General features: G+C 46.3%; 1 protein-coding gene across 1 annotated transcript; it reads right to left on the bottom strand.

The window, feature by feature from the left end:
* Positions 1-5,685: 5,685 nt before the first annotated feature.
* On the bottom strand, positions 5,686-10,124 carry C6H10orf71 (chromosome 6 C10orf71 homolog). Its single transcript, XM_060240777.1, has one exon. The coding sequence runs from the start codon at positions 10,120-10,122 to the stop codon at positions 5,686-5,688; it is 4,437 nt and encodes a 1,478-aa protein (XP_060096760.1). The 5' UTR covers positions 10,123-10,124.
* Positions 10,125-20,936: the final 10,812 nt, after the last annotated feature.

Raw genomic sequence — 20,936 nt, forward strand, 5'->3', positions numbered from 1 at the left:
TTTCGGATCCTGTGCTGGGCTGAATACAACCCCACATTCTGTAGGAAGGTTTAACTGCCTCCTCTTGAAATATACTTCAGGGCTTCTTAAAAACCTAACTTAAAAAATTACGATTGTACTCTTCAAAGCATCTCTAAACTCAGAAACCTTTGGTATGTAAATCAGAATTGTTTTCAGGACCCCAATTCCAATATATGACTGAATATCAGGTATGATGACAACATCTGCTACGCCCTCAGATAAGTGGAGGCTTTTGGAACCCATTCAACCCAACCTTAGGGCTTTTCTAGAGATTAGCCATGAGATCTGCTCTCTTTATTATGCCTCCTAAGCATCTGACGGAGGACAGTTAGGGGGGCAGCCATTTTCCTGGGAGAGTCCTTGCCTGATAGCCAGGGCTCTTTTTTGTAGCAGGAACTCCTTTGCATATTAGGCCACACACCCCTGATGTAGCCAAGAGCTTGCAGAAGGCCCTGTACTAAGAGACCTGTAAGCTCTTGGAGGATTGGCTACATCAGGGGGTGTGGCCTAATATGCAAAGGAATTCCTGCTTATAGCAAAGATGCCCCCCTCAAGTTGATACTACCCGTGATAGGGAAAATGGGAAGGAATCAGTGCCATAACCCCTCCCCTCACACATACGGATAATAGCAGCAAAGAGTTGGAAAGTTTCGTGAAATCCTCAGTCCTCTGAGTGCGCTTTCAAGAAAAGGCTGGTAGATCGTAAATCAAACCATGAAATTCATTGGTACTGCCTATTTGTTTCTTGGCACCATTCATGGATCCCAGCCTCGAAGGCCCAGGCAACCCTGGTCTCATCAGCTCTCAGAAATTAAGCAGGGTTGGCCCGGGGAGTAGTCGGATGGGAGGAAGTCCAGGGTTGCTGAGCAGCGGCAGGCAATGGCAACCCATCTCCGCGCTTATCTTGCCTTCAAAAACTGCACATTTTTTGAACTTGACAGGAGTTTTCACCATTCACGGACCTTTGAAATCCTTCACCTGCATATCTGGGTTACTATCTCTCCCTATACAGGGCCACCTGCCCTTTTAGACTGGCCCAATCCCTCCTGCCTCCTCAAAAGTAGGCTGGATGACCCTGATCATGTGGACATGTTGCAGTCTAGCTTCTGTTTCACTGGATGAGACAGAATGCTGGATTAGATGGACCTTCACTGGCATGATCCTGCAGGGCTCTTCTGATGTTTTTATGAAAGTCTCAGCCTCCATGCCCTGTTGTTGGACCTCCAGAGGAACTGGTTGGCCTCTGTGTGAGACAGGATGCTGGACTAAATGGACCCTCACTGGTCTGATCCAGCACGGCTCTTCTGATGTTAGTCTCAGGGAAGGCCCCGGCCTCTGTGCCCTGTTGTTGGCCCTCCAGAGGAAGTGACTGGCCCCTGTGTGAGACAGGATGCTGGACTAGATGAACCCTCACTGGCCTGATCCAGCAGGGCCCTTCTTATGTTCTTATGGAGGAGGGAGCTATTATTGCTTGTTTGGTTCCTAACTCCCTCTCCTGGTCTTTGCCAAGCAGAATTCCAGTTTCAAGTGTATGTACCAGCTGCTGAAGACACTCAAGAAGTTGAGGTGTCTCATTCATTGTGCTGTCTATCAGCCTGTGGTCTTGAACTCCTAGAGATGGTCTCAGGCTTGGCACTGCAGTTTTAATACTGAGAAGCTTCCCTTCTTCAGCCCCCCTCTCCCCTGCCAGCATTGTTGGGGACATGTCAGCCTCCATAGCTACCACGAGACTGTTCCAGAACATCTTAGATTCCATCCCTATGGCAGCTCATGTGTTCAGTTTGGTTTTCTGTATTGACCAAGTGCAATGTCATTCAGGAATGGAAGAAATCTCCAAGATTTATTGTGGACAAACAATGAGACGGTGAGGTATGACTACTAGATACTTGAGCACATGAAGCTGCCTTGTACTGAGACAGATCCCTGGCCCTCAAAATCACATGGTCTACTTGGACTGGCAGCAGCCCTCCAAGGTCTCAGGCAGAGACCTGGTCCTTCCCTCGGGATGCTGCCAGGGATCAAATTTTGGACCTTCAGCCTGCAAAGCAGATGCTGTGACACTGAACCATGGCCCCTCCCCTACGTGAAACCTATGCAGGGTTGGGGGGCTGATTATGATGGGTCCACTTTTGAAGGCAAACCTCTCAGTCAGGTTAGAATGGATAAAAGGAAGTCCTTCACCCAAAGGGTGATTAACATGTGGAATTCACTGCCACAGGAGGTGGCAGCAGCTACAGGCATAGCCAGCTTCAAGAGGGGATTGGATAAACATCTGGAGCAGAGGTCCATCAGTGGCTATTAGCCACAGTGTATGGATGGAACTCTCTGTCTGGGGCAGTGATGCTCTGTATTTTGGTGCTTGGGGGGACACAGTGGGAGGGCTTCTAGTGTCCTGGCCCCACTGATGGACCTCCTGATGGCACCTGGGTATTGTGGCCACTGTGTGACACAGAGTGTTGGACTGGGTGGGCCATTGGCCTGATCCATTATGGCTTCTCTTATGTTCTCCTTATAGAGGAGGGGAATGGGCTGTTGAGTACTTACCAAGAAGGGTCCCTCTCCTCTGGTGAGCGATTCCCACCCTCCATACAGGGAGGCAGGGACCCTTTCATTTACAAACTCTTTAATTTACAGGGCAAGACTGAAGTCACTTGGACCTCTCTGTTCTCCTAGACCACTTTTTGGAGGTAGAGCTCAGTGATCAATCCTTTTGCCCTGCTGTTTCCATAGGGTGGGACTGGGGGAAGCTGCTCCACCCCTCACTGCCTCTGCTCCTCAGCTGCCCCGTTCTGCCCCATCTGACAGCAAGAGAGGCCTCTGCAACTCCCAAGAACTTGGCTGGATCTCAAATTGCAGAACACCATCTCCCAGTCAAATAGTCTGACTTTGACAATTCATAACAATAACTAGAACCATAATAATTAATAAAGAGGGTGGCCACATTGGTCTGCAGCAGAACAGCTAGACTTGGACCCAGCAGCATCTTAGAAATACCAACAAGAGTTCTGGGATGTGGGCCTTTGAGAGTCAAAACTCCTCCACCCCCCATCAGATATCTGACTCTCAGAAGTCCATGCCTTGAAGATCTTGCTGGTCCCTAAGGTGCTACAGGACTTGGTGATGGCGATGATGATGATGATGATATTGGATTTATATCCTGCCCTCTACTCTGAATCTCAGAGTGGCTCACAATCTCCTTTATCTCCTTTTCCCACAACAGACACTCTGTGAGGTGGGTGGGGCTGAGATGGCTCTTACAGCAGCTGCCCTTTCAAGGACAGAGTCTCAGAGCAGCTCACAATCTCCTTTATCTTCCTCCCTCACAACAGACATCCTGTGAGGTGGGTGGGGCTGAGAGAGCTCTTACAGCAGCTGCCCTTTCAACGACAACTCCTACAACAGCTATGGCTGACCCAAGGCCATTCGAGCAGCTGCAAGTGGAGGCGTGGGGAATCAAACCCGGTTCTCCCAGATAAGAATCCATACACTTTACCACTATACCAAACTGGCTTTCAAACTGACTTGAATAATTTGGCTATAGCAATTAGGACTCTGGGTTTTTTTTTCCCTTCCTCACTAATATTTGGATGTTTTAAGCCCAAACACATCTCAAGCTGCTGAGGAATATTGATGAGTGTCAGCATTTTTGAGAAACCGCAGTATTGGCAGGGGTGAAGCCACAAACCATGAGTGGGCAGACACTAGGAGTAAGGTAGACAGAGGGGGAGGAGCATGTGTGGAGCAGGTGCGCTTGAGAATTTGGTGCCCTGGATCTTTGCCCAGGTACTTCTTTCATCTTCTCAAATGCATCGCTGCTAGCTTGAGGGATAGAAATTGGCTTTATTTAAAAATGAAAACTGAGGCTAGCCAAGGCTATCACAAAGGTAGTACAGTGATTCTTTCCACAGAGGTGCTATTATGAGTAAGATCCACAGTTCAGGAGAGCAAGACAGCTTCCGTGACAGGAGAAAAAGACTTCTTGGGAAACTTTTGCAGATTCTGCATTCTGTATGAAGTTCTTGACAGATGGGTGTGTGGAAAGCAAACAGGCCTCTCAGGTATCTTGAAAGGATACTCCTATAACTCTTTTCTAAAACAGTTGTGCTCCCCCAAGAGATTTAATTATCAAGATTCAATCTGATCTCCAGCGTGGTGAAGTGTATGACTAGCAAGATCCATCCCCCTGCCATAAATTCCACAGTGATGTTGGACCGATTGCTCTCAGCCTAGCCTACCTCAAAGGGCTGTTGTGAATCTAAAACAGAGGAGGGAAGATCCGTCTATGCTGCCAGTCCTTGGAGGGACAGTGGGATAGAACTGTGGCAGACTGAGAGTTGTTTGGGACAGAACCCAAATGAAGGAGCATCTCCAAGGAACTGTGTCCTTTGAGAACCCCACCACCTGCCTTCTACGCAAGAGTGTCCATTGGCTCCAAAAAGCTGTTCCTGGAGTCTGCCCACCCACTTTGCCACACCAACCAAATTGCTGGATCCTCACAGTTGGGTGACCAGATGGAAGATGTGTGTTTTTAAATGGCCTTGAATGAAGTCTGGAACTCCTTGCTTCCAGCGACACCTTTTCTGTTGTGCTTTCGTAATTCCCATCAATTGCTTTGTTGCTTGCATTTTAAAGGCACAAAACTGTTACTTTATGAAAACAAAGCAGCCAGAGCTAGTTTTCTGCCTCCCCAGAGTGCTGCCACCATAAAAGCAGCGGAAAACAGCAGTGAAATGTTCACATGCCACAGGGAAAACATAGCAATCAGACTTCGTTCAGCTGTTCAGTTTCAAAATCAAAGTCACCCAGAGTGATCAGTCTGAGGATGAGCCTGCCAGGAAATGTGAGCTGTAGAACTGACAATCCATCACAATCAAACTTGCCAGCAGCATTTCACAAAACATTGTGCAAACAGACTTGTCTCTTGCATAGCCAAGCCAAGGTGTTTCTGGATTGAACCCTCTAAGGCTCTAGATTAGGGTTCTGCAATTACTAACAAGGTAAAAGAGCCCCATGGTGCAGAGTGGTAAAGCTGCAATACTGCAGTCGGAGCCCTCTGCTCATGATCTGAGTTTGATCCCAGCAGAAGCTGGTTCAGGTAGCTGGCTCCAGGTTGACTCAGCCTTCCATCCTTCCGAGGTCGGTCAAATGAGTGCCCAGATTGCTGGGGGGAAAGTGTAGATGACTGGGGAAGGCAATGGCAAACCACCCTGTAAAAAGTCTGCCATGAAAACGTGAAAGCAACGTCACCCCAGAGTCGGAAATGACTGGTGCTTGCACAGGGGACTACCTTTACCTTTTTAATTACTAACAAATTTGGGTTTGGAGACTCAAATGCTTGATTCTCATGGCCATTCACCTTCCAACTGTTAATGCTGTGCCAAGTTGAAGTCCCCACCTGGCTGCTCCCCCCCCCCTCCAAAAAAAGGAATCTGCCTCTCTGTCACACATCACACAGTCACATCAGCGCCAGCAAAGGGACCTTAATATTGTCCATATTCTCTCTGGATTTTTCGTTTGTTCCATCAGCAAATGTCACTAAAAACAGCAGCTCAGTTTTCCTTCTAACATAAATCACACTCAGATCCATCCTTTTAAAGCATGTCAATTAATGAGGGTGTGTTGTGTTGGTGGGTGTCTATTTTTCAAAAAGAACAGCGATAGTTCTCACGATATCCCTTCAATGGCGAAATCTTCAATGGCACCAAGTGAAATAATGTCCGTCTTGTCCCGTTCAAAGCTAAAGGGTGGCCCGTCAGCTTCTTGAGTGGGATCCTCAGGTGCAACAGACGCCAGGTAATGCTGGCTGTTCAGGGATGCTGGATGGCAGCCCTCTTGCTGCCAATCTGAAGCGGATTCTGAGAGGGCTCCTTGCACAAGTGAAGCGGGTTCAGAAAGCTGTGAAGGAGAGGCCCTAGCTGGGACAGATGAAACTCTGAGGGGGAGAACATTGGGGTACAGGACATAAGGAGGAGCAAGGGCCTCTGAAGATGGTGTTTGTGACAAGTTTCGTTTGGAAGAGGGAAGTGAGACTTGAATGTATCTGCCACTCTCTGGATCAAACAAAGTCTTGAACTGGGTGGGCAGATCTACCATGAAATACTCTCCCGAGTCCGGATCCTGGAGGAGTTTACGTTGAGTTGCAGGAGAAGGCAGGGGGCTTGAGGGGATGGGGGGTAATGCCACCTGGTTAGATTTGGAGGGCATCACAGGTGAACTAAGGCGCGTTGGTAAGAGTGGAGTTTGGGCCAGCGGCACAGGTGTGATATCATCACAGGGTGGCAGAGATTCAGCTGTAGGCTTTTTCTGCTGTGTTTCTTTTTTCCTTCTGCTTGCCAGTTTCTTTGCCCGTCGTAATGCCTTCTCTGTTTTGGGTGGCACAGCAGGGGGTTTGGCTGCTGTCTTCACCATTTGCCTTATCAGCTGAGTTCTCTCACTTGTCACAGAAGAGCCATCAGTGTGTCCGGAGAGCTGACTCATCTGCATTGGCTCAGATGTTTCTGCCGCAGAAGGGGCATCTTCTCTGTACATCCCCCTGGGCAGTGAAGAGGAGGCGGCTGTTTTCTCAGTGCTGCAGGTTGCAGCTGCGTCTGACATGGGACTTGTGAAGGCCGACTGCATGGTGCTGTCTGACCTTGGGCTTGGGGCAGTGGAGCTCGATAGGCTAGTGGCACACAGGCTGTCTCTGAATGCATCGCTGAAGGCAGGAGAATAGGCCTGGATCTCTGAGGCCGTGGGAGATCTTGACTCTCGAGTGATCACTTTTTTCTCACAAGAGCCACTTCTGCGTTTGGACAAGAGATTATTCTTATAATAATTTGCCTTCTCCCTTGTCGGGGACGGGGTCTCGTTTCGTGCAAAGTCACCGTCAAGATGTAACTGACTGGCAGAACTCGGCCTCGGTTTCCTGGTTCTGGCTTTTTCTTTGTCCCCTCTCAGTCGTTTCTCATGGTCTTTATGCTTGTTTTGTCCTGTCCCTTGGGGAACAGCCATTCCTTCATCATCTTCCACCGGCTGCTGCTCATAAAAGCTGCTCAGTGGTTCCTGAAGAGTAGACTCTGCCACCAGTTTGCCTTCCCCTGCCCTTTGGCCGCCCACTCGTGCTGGGCTCTCTCCTGACTCCTCCCCTTCCCTGGCTGTTGCAGCTGCTGCCCTCCATGTCCTCTGCTGCCTTCTGTTTCTTGGCAAAGGCCAGTCGGTCTCTTGAATCACTGGAGTGGTTTGGAATGGTCCACAGGCCAGCCTTTCGCTCTCCCTGGAGCCCCCTGCAATGGCCCCGTCACAGGACAACGACCTGAACAGAGGCAGCCGAACTGCTTTTATCACTGGGGGGGACTTGAATGTGTTGTCTTTGATCTTGAACAAATGGGGCTTGAATGAGCTGGATGAAGTGGGTGTCAGCGGCTCTTCCAACCTGCCTTCTGAAGCCGAATCCAGGCTCTGCCCTTTGCCTTCTCTCCTCTCCCCCCACAGGCGTTCCTGCACCGTTTCCTCCTCCACTTGGCTCTGCTCCACCTTCCCATCACTCTTTCCATCTGGGCTCAGGTCATCGTTGCTGAGGTCCTGTGAGGCCTCCTCTTGCCTGCCGGACTTCTCTTCTTCTTCCTTGTTGCTGGGCTTCTCCTCCACACTTCCCTTGTCCATATTCCTCTGGCTCTCTTGAAGGCACGCTTTCTGGAAGAGCTGCATCAGAGAGAAGGACTCCTCGTGAGATGGCTGGTCTATGATGGAGACAAAGGATTGTTCAGAAGAGCTGCTGCTCCTTTTGTCCTTATGCTCAGTCCCACTTTCTGGGCAGGCCCTATTTTCACTGTCGTTCATGTTTTCTTCAGCTGTGAAAAACAAGCTGGGGGACTCTTGGGGTCCCACATCCACACCATGACTTTGAGTACCTTTTTTGTTTTGGGGATCCCGTAAGCTGGCATTTTGCAGGTGCCTGTCCTGCTCCGATCTGGGTGAAGGAGGATCACGAGCTGGGCTGTGATCCTTTGGGGGGAACTCCACGACAGTGACCAACTCCCCATCCTCAAAATCCATTAAATTCTCCTGCTGCAAATGATTTCTCTTTTGATCCCCTGAGGGGTCTGCCTTTGACGGTGGTGAACTCAAAGTCCGGTGGTTGCCCGGCAGATGCCCCTTTAAGAGGGCGGCCCTTGCCTTTCCCTGGGCGCTGCCCATTTCCCCAGAAGGCTTCTGGTTGGCTTCATCATTTTCTGCTGATTTTGAACTGCTTTCTTCCAGCAGATTTTTCACACTTGCTTTTAGGCCGTCTGGTTCTTTGATCTTCTTGTCTTCAAAGGCCTTCCGGAGAGGAGAGGGGCTGTAAGTGCTTTTGACACGTTTTCGAATATCCTTCAGGTTGAATAACAGACTTGATGCTTTAGACTTGTAATTGTTTTGAGAACTGTGAAGCGCTCTCTCCTCAGGTTCTTTGGCTGCTTCAGCTGCAGGAAGGGGAGGGGTCGCCATTTCAGGGGGCTCTTTCTCCTGCTTGGGAGGGATGAGGGGCGTTAGGAGTTGTGTGATGTTGAAGGATGGACTGGAGGCATCAGACAAGGTGACATGGAAATCAGCAGTGGCCACATCAGCTGAAGAAGGGGCATCTGAGGAGTTGCCTTGTACAGAATCTTTTATCTCAAGACCTTCATGGGCTACAGCTGCTGCCTCCTCCATTTCCCCGAGGACTGTCCTCTGTCTCCTCCAAGGAGGGCAAACCTTCCCCAGTTCTGGATCACGTCCCAAGTGGTTTTTCTTCTCTGGATGCAAAGTGGCTTGTGGCCTGTGTGTGCCAGCATTGTGGGAGTTGGCCTCTGATGGAAGAGGGGGCTGAGGCACATAGAGGAGTGGAATGGGAGCCTTGGCCGTTGCTACTGGAGAAGGAACCACCTGGGGGCTCAGCACTCGAGGGAAAGGGGCTTTGAAGGGGAGGGATGGTGGTGTGGGGATCCTGTCTACAGCCATTGCGATGCCAGAAGAAGGAGGTGGTGATGGCGGTTGTGCAAGAGGGTCTCTGGCTGTAGAGAGTGGGAGACACGGGCTCTGGCATAGAGAGACTGGAGAAAGGGAGATTAGGGACAAAGGTTTTTGTGGAAATGCATCTGATGATACATCCTGCTCTAGAACGACAGAATTGGCAGTCTCTAGGGGGGACGGCTGGCAGTCAAGCATGTAGGACTCTTTGAAGCAAGGCGTGTCTTCCAAATATGCAAGATTCTCTTCCGCCGGCATCCATTCAGTAGATCCCCTCATCCCAGCCAGCTTTTTGTGGTGTGCATTCCAGGATTCGAAAGCACTGTTCTCGCTGTGGAGAAAACTGCCCCTCCCGGCTGGCTCTTTTGCCTTTCCTATTCTCTTTTGCATGATCTTTTTAGAGAATGTGGAGATGTTGGAGTGCGGTATGTGGGAAGTGACTGCCAGAACAGGATGGAAATGAGGTGGGCCTGGACAGAGCAGATCCATTGGGTTGTGATGTCTTTTGTGCATCTCATGCCTGGTAGGCCCATCTCCCACATGTTGGCCTGCCCCTGAAAATCCAGAGAGCTCTTTTGGGAAGTTCAGAATCATTTTGCTCCCCCAAAGGGCCATGCTGGCTCCACAAACTGGCGGGCATTTTGGCAAATGGTTTTTAACTGGCTGTGCTGCTTGGGCAGGTGCCTCCTGGTTCTCCCCCTTGTCAAAGGTCTTTATCAGAGAGGACACTTTTGAGGTATGTTTGCAATGGCGCAAATTGGGCACCGGCAAGCCCAGCTTCCTCCTGATGTTTGGGATGCTGTTTGCCACAGCCCCTTTCTCTTCTTGCGTGTCCTTTGGTAGCTGCTGGAATGTTGAATGCTCTTCAGTTTGGGGCAACAGCTTGTTAGGAGCAATGTGCTTCTTGAGGGCATGGTTCCGGGGGCCTTGGAAGTATTTGCTGGAGAATGGATGCTGAATGCCGGGTGAAACAACCGGACCTGCCTCGGTGTAGGACAATTCCAATTCATCCAGGCAGAGACTTTTGAAGGCCCGGTCTGTGAGGCTGCAGACCTCTCGGTCTGTCTCGTCCAGGAGGCTGCCAATACTGGAGGAGTCACTTTGTCCGTCTGTGTGTTTCTTATTCCCCTGCATTGTTCATATCATTGAAACAGTTATGCCACGAGTAAAATAGGTATGTGATTCTCTGGGCTACAGAGTCGCAGTCATTTTCAATGTCTCTGGGTGAATGTTTCTTCTAGAACGGGCTTTTTAAAATTTGTTTCTCATTTCGTTTCACAAAACGGGGCATCTGCTCTGCAAAATAAACACATATAAAATCATTTCAGAGGGCAGCCAGGTCGGTCAGCAGTAGAACAGTCAGATTAGAGTTCAGTTGCATTTTTGGGACCAACAAGATTTTGAGGGTGTGTGCTGTCAAGAGTCAGAGCTGCTGGACTAGAGTCTAGCTGTTCACATATAAAATAATGCATTGCGGTTTTAAAAAAGATTTTTACATTTTATCTCAAATAAGAAGAAAATATTAGACAGACATTTAAAAATATAATATGAACATATATAATACACTTCCAGCCATTCCCAGAAAATAACAAAACAACCCCCCACACACACCCCTAAATAGGGTGGGGATCCTAGTGCTGCTGTTCTGGCAGGTGCACAAAGCACGTGTGATGCAATGACAGCACTCACAACTGACGTCATTGCATCACTGATGCCATGCGTGATGCTCTAGGACGGTCTTAGGCAAAAACTCTTTGACCCATTTCCCACAAGCCTTATGCTGCTCTCCTCTTCTCCCGCGGGGCTTCTGTCCGATTTCACACTATCTGCCCTCGGGCTGCAACTCCCCACACCTCTTTCATGGAGCAAACAAGATTCGTTAAAAAACAGTTTCTGTTTGCCACATGAAACAGACGAACCTGGGCAGATAGTGTGAAATCCGACGGAAGCCCCGTGGAGAAGAGGAGGGTGAGAGCGGCATAAGGTGAGTGGTACAAAACCACAGAGTTTGCCCAAAACACAGAGCATCACTGTGTGAGATGGGCAACACAATGATGTCCTTTCTGAGTGCCAAGGACATTACACTAGGATGCCCCTGTTTGGCGGTGGGGGTTCCCCTGCCAGCCAGCTGGGGGGGGGTGGCAGACTGGAGCCTCCCAGACTGGGGGATCCCTTGCCCAGACTGGGGGGGGGGGTGTCTGGCAATCCAACCCCTAAATGATAATTTGTCCATATTTCAAACAAGATTTAACCATCACTATTAATCCCCACCCTCCAAAGCATCCAGGGAAACTGAGTTCTGTTATCTGGAGCTCAGTTGTAAATTCAGGAGAATTCCAGGCCTCAGCGGTGCTTGTGCAACACAATACCAAGAGATATCATAACCCCAAATAATGAGAAGTACTATGCAAACTCTATAGAATTATAAAATGATTTTTCAAATATATGCCAAAGCATCTCATAAGACATATTCCAATATTACAAACAATTACAGTCCGCAATAAAGAGCAGAAATCATCACTGTATGTTTCCTGCGTCTATATATCCACAAGGAATGCCGAGTAAAGGGATAAAAAATTCCACAGTTCATTCAGAAAGTTCATTCAAAGGTTTGCTATCAAGGGATAATTCTGGTAAGTAGTCCCGAGTTCTGTACAGGGAGTCAACTAATCTTTTGTTTCGTTGATCACTTCTTCCAAGCAGAACCCACACAAACCTTTGAATTAACTTTCTCAATGAACTATGGCATTTTTTATCCCTTTACCTGGCATTACTTGTGGATTTATAGAAGCACGAAATGTATAGCAAAGGTTTCTGCACTTTATTGTAAATATTCCTAAAGTTGGAATATGTTTTATGAGACATTTTGAAAAATCATTATGTAATTCTATAGATCTTGCATAGTAATTTTTATAATTTGGGGTTATGATAGGGAAGGGAAGGGAAGGGAAGGGAAGGGAAGGGAAGGGAAGGGAGGGAGGAAGGAAGGAAGGAAGGAAGGAAGGAAGGAAGGAAGGAAGGAAGGAAGGAAGGAAGGAAGGAAGGAAGGAAGGAAGGAAGGAAGGAAGGAAGGAAGGAAGGAAGGAAGGAAGGAAGACAGTAGCCAGGGTTGGGGGAAGGGCTGCAGTCTTGATTGTGAGTAGTCAAGGAAACTGCAGAATTATGTGCTTTTCAAAATCGTGTCCCCCCCCCCACCCCACAGTGCAAAAATCAAGCCCGGAGAACACTTGGCTTAGCACCAGATTCCATAGTGCTCACTTTGCTATGCTGTGTTCTGATAATTGTCACCTGCTTTGGGAGAACAGTCAAATAAAACTGTAGCAGCTTCCTTTAGTTTCCTTTAGTGCCACCTGGCACTCAGCTGCTGGGCATTCCATTCCATACAAGCCCTGGGCAGGTGGGGCCCACAGGATGGACTCGATGCCAGTCACTGCCAGCAGTCGGCAGGGGAGCTCAGAGGACCTCAGGCCAGTGCCAGCCAATGGGAGCTGAGATCCTGCCAGTGAGGGTGAATCTTCTCCAGAGCACCAGGGGGGATGTCATGAGAGCATGGGGGTTGGAGGGGTGACTTCACATCTCAAACAAACCTTTCTCCCCTTTCTGAAGTTTGGGAGGGCATTTTTTTCCCTTAGAAACTCAGGCGATTAGAAAGCATGATTTCCATCTGCATTGTCAGATACTAGAGACAGTTGCCTGTGTTTTCCTGGGCCCCTGAGCCCCCTCAAAGCCCAGCCCAACTCCACAGCAGGGTTCTGTCCACAGGTGCTTCTTCTGGCATTGTGAGAACTAGTGTGGCCTACTGCCTAAGAGCCTGAATCCAGGAATCCCTGCTTGGAAACCTTCTGGCCGAAAGCTCTTCAGGGGCCTTTCCTCAAACACAGCCCCCAGCCCACCAGGCTCACCCATCTTGGATAGTCTGCAGCAAGATAATGGACTCTGCAGAGCTCGTTTAGGAGTGGCCTACCTCCCTCCCTCCAACCCCACCCTGCCCAAGCTTCACTCCCAAATGTCCAGGAATTTCCTAGCCTGGAGCTGGCAGCTCTACCCAGAGGGGTAAACCAAATTGTACTGGAAACCTCTGAGAAAGAGTTTAGTCGACAAGATGTCAGTGTTTACTCCAGTTCCTGCTGGTCTTGTCACCTCCTTAAGTGTGGAGATCTTAGAGCAGAGGGTGGGGGTGACTCTGACCCAAATGTTATGAAAGGGTCCGCCTGAGGAAGCTGGGCGGGGGAGGGGGGGACACAGACACACAGAAGGAAGCTGCCTTCTGCTCAGTCAGACTCTCAGTCCATCAAGGTCAGCTTTGTCTACTCAGATGGGCAGTGGCTTTCTGGCATAGAAAGGTCTTTCCCATTGCCTACTGCCTGGGCCTTTCAACCGGGCATAACAGGGAGTGAACCCATACAACACTCAGGCTCTTCCGCGGAGCCCTGGCCAAGTCCTGGAGCCAGAAAATGTGGCTTCAGTGGGCTGTGGAATTTTGGAGGAGCCCCCTCAACACAGTGATGTCAACAGTGATGTCACCATGAGTGACTCTCTGAGCGTGAGTTAGCTCTTCAGGAGGTCTCAGAGAGCTCATCCGGTGCCTCACTGCGTCTGTGCCAGTCAGCAAGACTCAGCTGCCAGAGAGCTCTCAGACAGCTGACTTGCTGGCTGCTCAGGCGCAACAAGACGCCAGGGGGAGCCGTTCTCCAATGCCTCACTACATCTGCACCAGCCAGCCAGCCAGCCAACTTGTGGGACAGCCTGGAAAGTGGGGGGAGGGAGGCTGGTCGCAGGATGCCCCACCATGGCTGCAGGCCTGCCATGGCCCCTCCCCTATCAAGCAGCCTTGCTGAAGAGGGCATGGCCTTGTTGTTGTAAACAGGCAGAACCCGATTTGCTTGGACTGACTCAGATGGATCCAGAATCTCCACTCCTTGTGGTGTCTGCTCAAGAGGTCATTTTTATGGGCACCTGTCAGATGGTTTGTCTGTTTATTTAGAATTAATCCTGCCCTTCCCATGAACGGGCTCAGGGCAGGTTGCAGCAATATGTGAAGACAATAGAAACTACTATCAGTCAATGAAATGGTTAAAACATATCAGTCATGGATTGAATTGGATTGGATTGGACTGCCACAGGAGGTGGTGGCGGCCACAAGTATAGCCACCTTCAAGAGGGGTTTAGATAAAAATATGGAGCACAGGTCCATCAGTGGCTATTAGCCACAGTGTATGGAGCACAGGTCCACCAGTGGCTATTAGCCACAGTGTATGTGTGTATATAACATTTTTTGCCACTGTGTGACACAGAGTGTTGGACTTGATGGGCCGTTGGCCTGATCCAACATGGCTTCTCTTATGTTCTTATGTTCTTATGGATTGGTTTTTGCTGCAGGCAGGCCTGCTCCTCTTGGCTGGGGATCCCCGAGTGTCTCTCTGCTCCATCACTGCAGCCAGACACATTCAAAGGACTCGTTCAGCAACCTCCCCTGCATTCCTCTTACCTGCTATGTTAGCAGATGCTCCACAGGGCCCCGCGCCAGTCTTCTCGGGTCTCTTTTTGGCCTCCTTTGGGCCCATCTTTAATGACAAATGGAAAATGTGGCTATGAAATGTCTTCAGCAGACATGCTGTGTTCCTCAGATTCTATGGCTTTGAAACTAAGAAAGAAAGAAAAGTGTGTGTGTGTGGGGGGGGGGAATTGTGTTTGTGAAAGGGAAAAAACACATTCATTTCATCATATTGCCAGTTTGCTTTCATGGTCAGAAATCAGCCAATCACACACTTTAAAATCCCCTTTTGGACATGCACAGTCCAGTTTTCCTGAGCAATCAGCACCTTTTTCACACTGTGCATCCTCCCTGCCCTTCTAATACTTCTCCAGGCCAAAGGGAGAGCCATTGTGTTGGATCTGGCTGTGGGGTTCATCCAGTCAAGCATTCTGTTTCCTATGCATGCCGGCCTATGCATGAGATCTCTGGTCGAGTATTATGGGAGAAGGAAGGTGGAAAAGTTTTCTCTGTCCACTCTCTCTGGTGGTGGGAAGTGTCATCGTGTCACAGCCCAATTATGGCAACCCCAGAGGGAAGAAGCATTTGAAGGTGGTTGGCCTTGGCCTGCCTTTGCACAGCAACCTTTGTGTCCCTTGCTGGCCTCCCATCCAAGCAGGAAACAGGGCCAACCCTGCTTTGCTTCCAAGATCTGATGGATCAGGCTAGTTTGAGCTCTCCAGGTCAGGGCAGCCATTTGGTCTCCCCTCTGCAGAATTTTGTCTAAAATAAAATCTGTCTGTCTGTCTGTTTAGCCAGCCAGCCAGCCAGCTAGACAACAGACAGACATATACCTTTGCCTTTCCTCATAGAAAATGTGCTCCTTCAACCCCTTGACCAGTTTGGTTGCCCTTTTCTACAACTTTTCCAGTGTGGCAATATATTCCTTTATTTCTAAGATACAGCAGCCAGATACACCTTTCCAAAAGCAGAACCTATACAATCTTTGTAAAGGTATTATGATAATGGCCATTTTTGTTTTCTTTTCCTAATAATCTCTAGCATATAATTTGTTGCCTCACAATGAATCAATACCTTCCCTCAGCTTTCCCTCTCCTTCCCAGTCAGATAACTGTCAGTTCAAACTCCATCAGAGTCTATCTAAAGTTAAGATTTACCTCCATCCATAGACTCCCAGAGTGGGAAGGGGCCATACAAAGGCCATCTAGTCCGACTCTCTACTCAGTGCAGGATCAGCCGAGAGCAGCCTTGACCAGGGTTCGTCCAGCTGCTGCTTCAAGACTGCCTCCTCCCTCAGGAGCTGAGTCCACCCTTGAAGAACTCGTACTGTAAAAAAGTTTTTTTCTAATTCCCAGCTGGTACCTTTCCACCTATAATTTAAATCCATTATTTGTTTTTTGGACTTCTATTCTGCCCTCCCTGCAAGTGGGCTCAGGGTGGGTTACAGACAGATATTGAAGCCATTCAGCTTCACAACAATACACAAATAAATAGATTAAAACAAAGGTGTTTAAAAACAAAATAGCACGGTTACCCTGTGCAGTTTCCAGAATTCATGATGGTGGACTCTGAATGTGCTTGATCTGGGCCACTTAAGAATAGTGTCCTCAGTGGGGTTTGTGTGATTTGTTGTTGTTGTTGGATGCCCGCTGCCTCAGTAAGACCTCTCTTCTGCGGCCAACAGGAACAGCTCATAGAATCATAGAGCTGGAAGGGACTTCCAGGGTTATCTACTCCAACTGCCTGCACAATGCAGGGAATGCACAAATACCTTCTCCCCACCCCACACACACACAGTGACCCCTTCTGCATGCCCAGAAGATTGCAAACAAACAAACAAACAAACCACTAACAAAAACTCCAGGATCCCTGGTAAAATTGGCCTGGAGAAAAATTGCTGCCTGGCTCCAAATCATTTCTGATTAAGTATCATTAAATTTTTTTGTATTTGGGAAGTCTCTAATAGTTCTAGTTTTTTATGCTCCTGCTCTAAATTTCTTAACAGTTTTTTACCTCCTTTTTTAGCATATTGTAGTTCCAAAAGCTTAATATTACTGGTTATTTCAGATAATAATGCTTGTCTCTCTTTTTTATAGGTGGATGCAATTGCTATTAACTGCCCTCTTATAACAGCTTTGAATGCATCCCATAATGTCTCCTGTGATACATCATTAGTTGAATTAAATTTAAAGTATTCCTGTATTGAAGCTGTTATTTTTTCACATATCCCTTCATCTTGCAATAACAATTTGTTCAATTTCCAATGATATCCTTGCGTGTCATCATTTTGAGTGGAGCGTACATGTTACCCACGAGTGGTCTGAGATTATGCGTGAGCCAATGTCCACCTCTTGTATCTGATTGGCTAGCCTTTTAGTTACAAGAAGATAGTCAGTTCTTGTATGGATTTGATGTAAACTAGAATAATAAGTGTATTGTTTAACTTCCAGGTTCAATAAACGCTATATGTCTACCAGATTAAATGAATCAATCATATTTGATAATTCATTGGGTTTTGCTGCTTTCCCCCCCCTGTTTTGTGTGTCTTGTCTACTGTAGGATCCATTATATAATTCAGATCTGCACCAATTATGGTTTCACCAATTTGAAATTTTGCTAGGAGATTAAGAGTGGCCTTTATGAATTTTTTCTGGTTTATGTTTGGGGCATACAAGGATGCTACTGTAAGTGGCTGGCCCTCCAGTTCCCCTCTAACAAAAATATAGTGACCCTTAGGATCAGACTTTATTTTTTGGCAGTTAAAAGGTATCGATTTTGAGAACAGAATTGCTACACCTCTGGATTTTGAAGTCCCTGCAGCCAAATAACTTTGATTAAACCAATTAGAGGATAACAGTTTTCCAGTAGCATTTTTACCTGTGTCTCCTGACGACATACTATATTTGCCCTTTCCCTTTGCATAGAGGGGAAAAACCACTTTGTTAAGAAGCCTTTTGCACTTTACAATGTTATTAAGACCTCTACAGCTCCAACTAAGAAGTTTGTACATATGTGCCATCTCTAGTGTGACTTAAGAGTACTCAACTGTATTATAACCTAACACAACTTAACAAGAAAACAACAAACGTGGTTTCCCTAAATAGGGATACTTCTCAGAGTTTCTTCCCTTTATAAAGGGGAGAGAAATAAAGCTATAAAGAAACTTCCTTGTCTGAAAAGAATATCTTACCTAACCTAATCTACCCTACGGGGGGCTTAGTTCAATCAATTTAATTTTGTTATATATATATATAAAGAACAAACAAACCAGTTGCTTTGTTAAGCCTTCGACTTTCCCTTACTCTTAAAGAAATATTACTACTGCCTGTATTAACCTTTTAAGAATTTTGTAAACTTTCATATATTTTCCAATAACATCTTAAGTATATCAATACTATATAAGACCCTATAAAACATTCTAATAAAACATACATATTCACATTATTAATGTCTTTTAAACATTATAAGCATAGTTAAACTTTCGTTACCACCTACATCTATGACTATACTTAACAACTGTAGTAATTGAATAACACTAATCTATCATAACTATAATTTCTTTTCTATAAATTCCATCCCTACTTATATATCCATACATGTTTTTATTCTTAATGATATAAACACCAACCTACCCATAGCAATTTACTTTACTGATCAGTTACGTATCTTTTCTATAGAAGGGGACTGAGGAAAAGTAATGAGAGATAAAAAAATAAATAAGTATCAAAAATATAGAAGACCAAGCCCATAGACAAAATAAAGTAAAGATATGAAAAAGAAGGAGTTAGGAGGAGATTAAACATAATTTGTGTTAATTCATTCCAATTTAGCACAAATTATTTAATTACCTAATTAATTCATTTCTAATTTATATATATCTAAAACACTTTAGTCAGATAGTTATACTGTAAGATAGTTTCATGTAATATCCGTACCAGTTGCCTTTATGAATTTTATGCATCCATATATAGTTCTATTTCTGGTAATATTGACACCACCCAACCCTCTCATATCACTTCTATTTATTATCCATTCTCATATGCCTTTAGAATGGGAGGATTGGATGAGAGAGAAAAGAAAAAAGAAAGGGGAGGGAGGTAAGGGGGGAGGAAGAGAGAGGGAGAAGCAGAGATAGGGGAAATTGAACTTGAAAAGGAAATGAAAATATGGGAAAAATGGGGGGGAAGAAAACCTTTTATCATTAACTTATATCAATTCATTTATTTTTTAGTTTAATTTTGTAATTACCCAATTAATTCATTCCTAATTTTTATATATTCTTAATGATATAAACACTTCCAATAGTGTATATACATATACACACATACACCTGCACATACATATATACATACACACACATCAGGCACTTTAACTAGTCAGATATTTATACTGTAAGATATTTTCCCATCATATCTTTAACAGTTGCTTCTATGTGTTGTAGTATATAACAATTTAAATTAAAAATAAAAATATGAGAAAGACTTCTTTCTTCTTTTGTGTCTTCCAATTCTATAGACTCTGTTCATTTCGTCAGTGTTCCAGCAGCAGAAGTACAATCATTGGTAATAGATTCTTATTTTTAAAGTCTAATATTATTGAAAGTCTTATCCAAAGTCTGCAGGTGGTAACATATAATAAAATAAACAAAATATATATTTAAATTGCAGAAATCACATTAAGTTCAGTCCTGTTATCTTTAGAAAAAGATTGTTAGCATCTCACTTAGCACTTATCCTCAGGGGCCTTAGTGGATATCTTCATTTCTTCTTCTGGAGTCAGTACAATCCCCAAGTCTTTCAATAGCTTTCTTCCCGAAGTGATATCCGAAGCTCCATAAGAGAGTCGTTGCGAAAGACGTATATATCTGAAGACGCACTCCATCTGAATCTCACATTAGACGTAAAAAGCTTATTAGCAAAGAAGTTAAGAGTTTTACGTTTTTGAATTGCTTCTGGGGGGAGATGTAGTAGGACCTGTATCTTCCTTCCCTCATGTAAAAGACCTCTGGTTCTCCTGGCCTCTTTTAAAATTTTGTCCCTTGATCTTGGGTATAAGAATTGCACCAAGATATCCCAAGGCTTATCTCTTCTCGCTCTAGCCAAGGGTCCCAGTCTATAGGCTCTAACAATGGCTGGGACCACCTTGTCTTCCGCTCCAATCGCCTTTCCAAGCCACACAGACACATAACTTGCTAGGTCTCCTCTATAATCAATGTCCTCCTCCACCCCTCTTAATTTAAGATTACACGATCTCCATCTGTTCTCTACAATTAAAAGTCTATCTGCAAGATTTTTTTCTGACCTTTGCAGGGTTTGTACTTGGGATGCCGCTGCTTTGCTAATTTCAGTTGCATGTTCTGCCATTTTGTTCATTTCATGCATTGCCACTTGTAACTGATCTAGATCTTGTTTAACCAGTTGCAGGACATCGTTGACCGCTTCTTTTATATACATATGTAGGTCATCTTTAAGTTCCTTAAGATCTTGCTTTGTAAGAGTATTAGAGTCTTGTTTTATCTGTTCTTTTCCTCCGTCATCTCCTTCGTTAGCCGCCGGCGCCATTTTTAACCGCTCTTGTGTAGAGGGGGGTTGGGATTTCCCCTGCTCCTCTGGCCAAAAGAATTCTTCAACCGTTGTTGATCTTACGTTTCTTGCGTTCTTTTTAACTGCTGATTTCCTATGTTTGTTTTTGTTCATATCTCTCGGTCCGATCTGTGGCAGTTTGATTTAGTGCTGGGAAAGTGGGAGCCCGCTCAAACATACACGTCCGCCATTGTCAAGCGACGCCCCGCCCCCTCACCATCTTCATTATCTGTCAGAACTTGGATGAACTTCAAGCGAGTCCAATACTTGTAGCAAGTTAGGATCTTTATTGGAAGAACAACAGTACTATAGAAACGAAATAACAGTAATGGCGCATCTGGGCAGTTGGTTACATTTTATGCCCACAGCAAAGCATAATAAAACAATAAGTCACACGGGATCAAGTGAGAGTCTCTCCTTCCCAGCCATCGTTATCAGCAAAGGAGGATGCCCCCCTATTGCAAAGGCCAAACGGCCTGGCTTCAAAGCGCACCTGTGATGTTGAGCAGAGACTCTCTGCCGCCTGTCTTCCCCCCTGAATATTTTGCATAGCAAAGGGCCTTGGGTCAATGACCGCTGTCAGGCACTCTAAATTATAATATGGAGTCAGTTCAGTCAAGCAAAGCATATAAAGTTACAAGTTCTGACATACTGCCCCCCCTAAGCTCTTCGGCTTGGGCTTGTGTGGGTACAGTAGGTGAAACTTTCTAAGCAGTTGCGGTGCGGATACGTCACTAGCTTTTACCCATTCATCACAGCTAGGAGGAAAGTATTTCCATCTTATCAGGTAGTATAGGGTCCCCCTTTGGACTTTAGAGTCCAGGATTTCTAGCACCTCATGGTGACTCTGACCCTTCACTATAGTCGGAGGC

The sequence above is a fragment of the Heteronotia binoei genome, chromosome 6 (genome assembly GCF_032191835.1).
Source record: "Heteronotia binoei isolate CCM8104 ecotype False Entrance Well chromosome 6, APGP_CSIRO_Hbin_v1, whole genome shotgun sequence".
Lineage (NCBI taxonomy): Eukaryota > Metazoa > Chordata > Lepidosauria > Squamata > Gekkonidae > Heteronotia > Heteronotia binoei.

Excerpts from the sequence above, each read along its gene's own strand:
- C6H10orf71 (XM_060240777.1), bottom strand. The coding sequence starts at position 10,122 with ATGCAGGGGAATAAGAAACACACAGACGGACAAAGTGACTCCTCCAGT.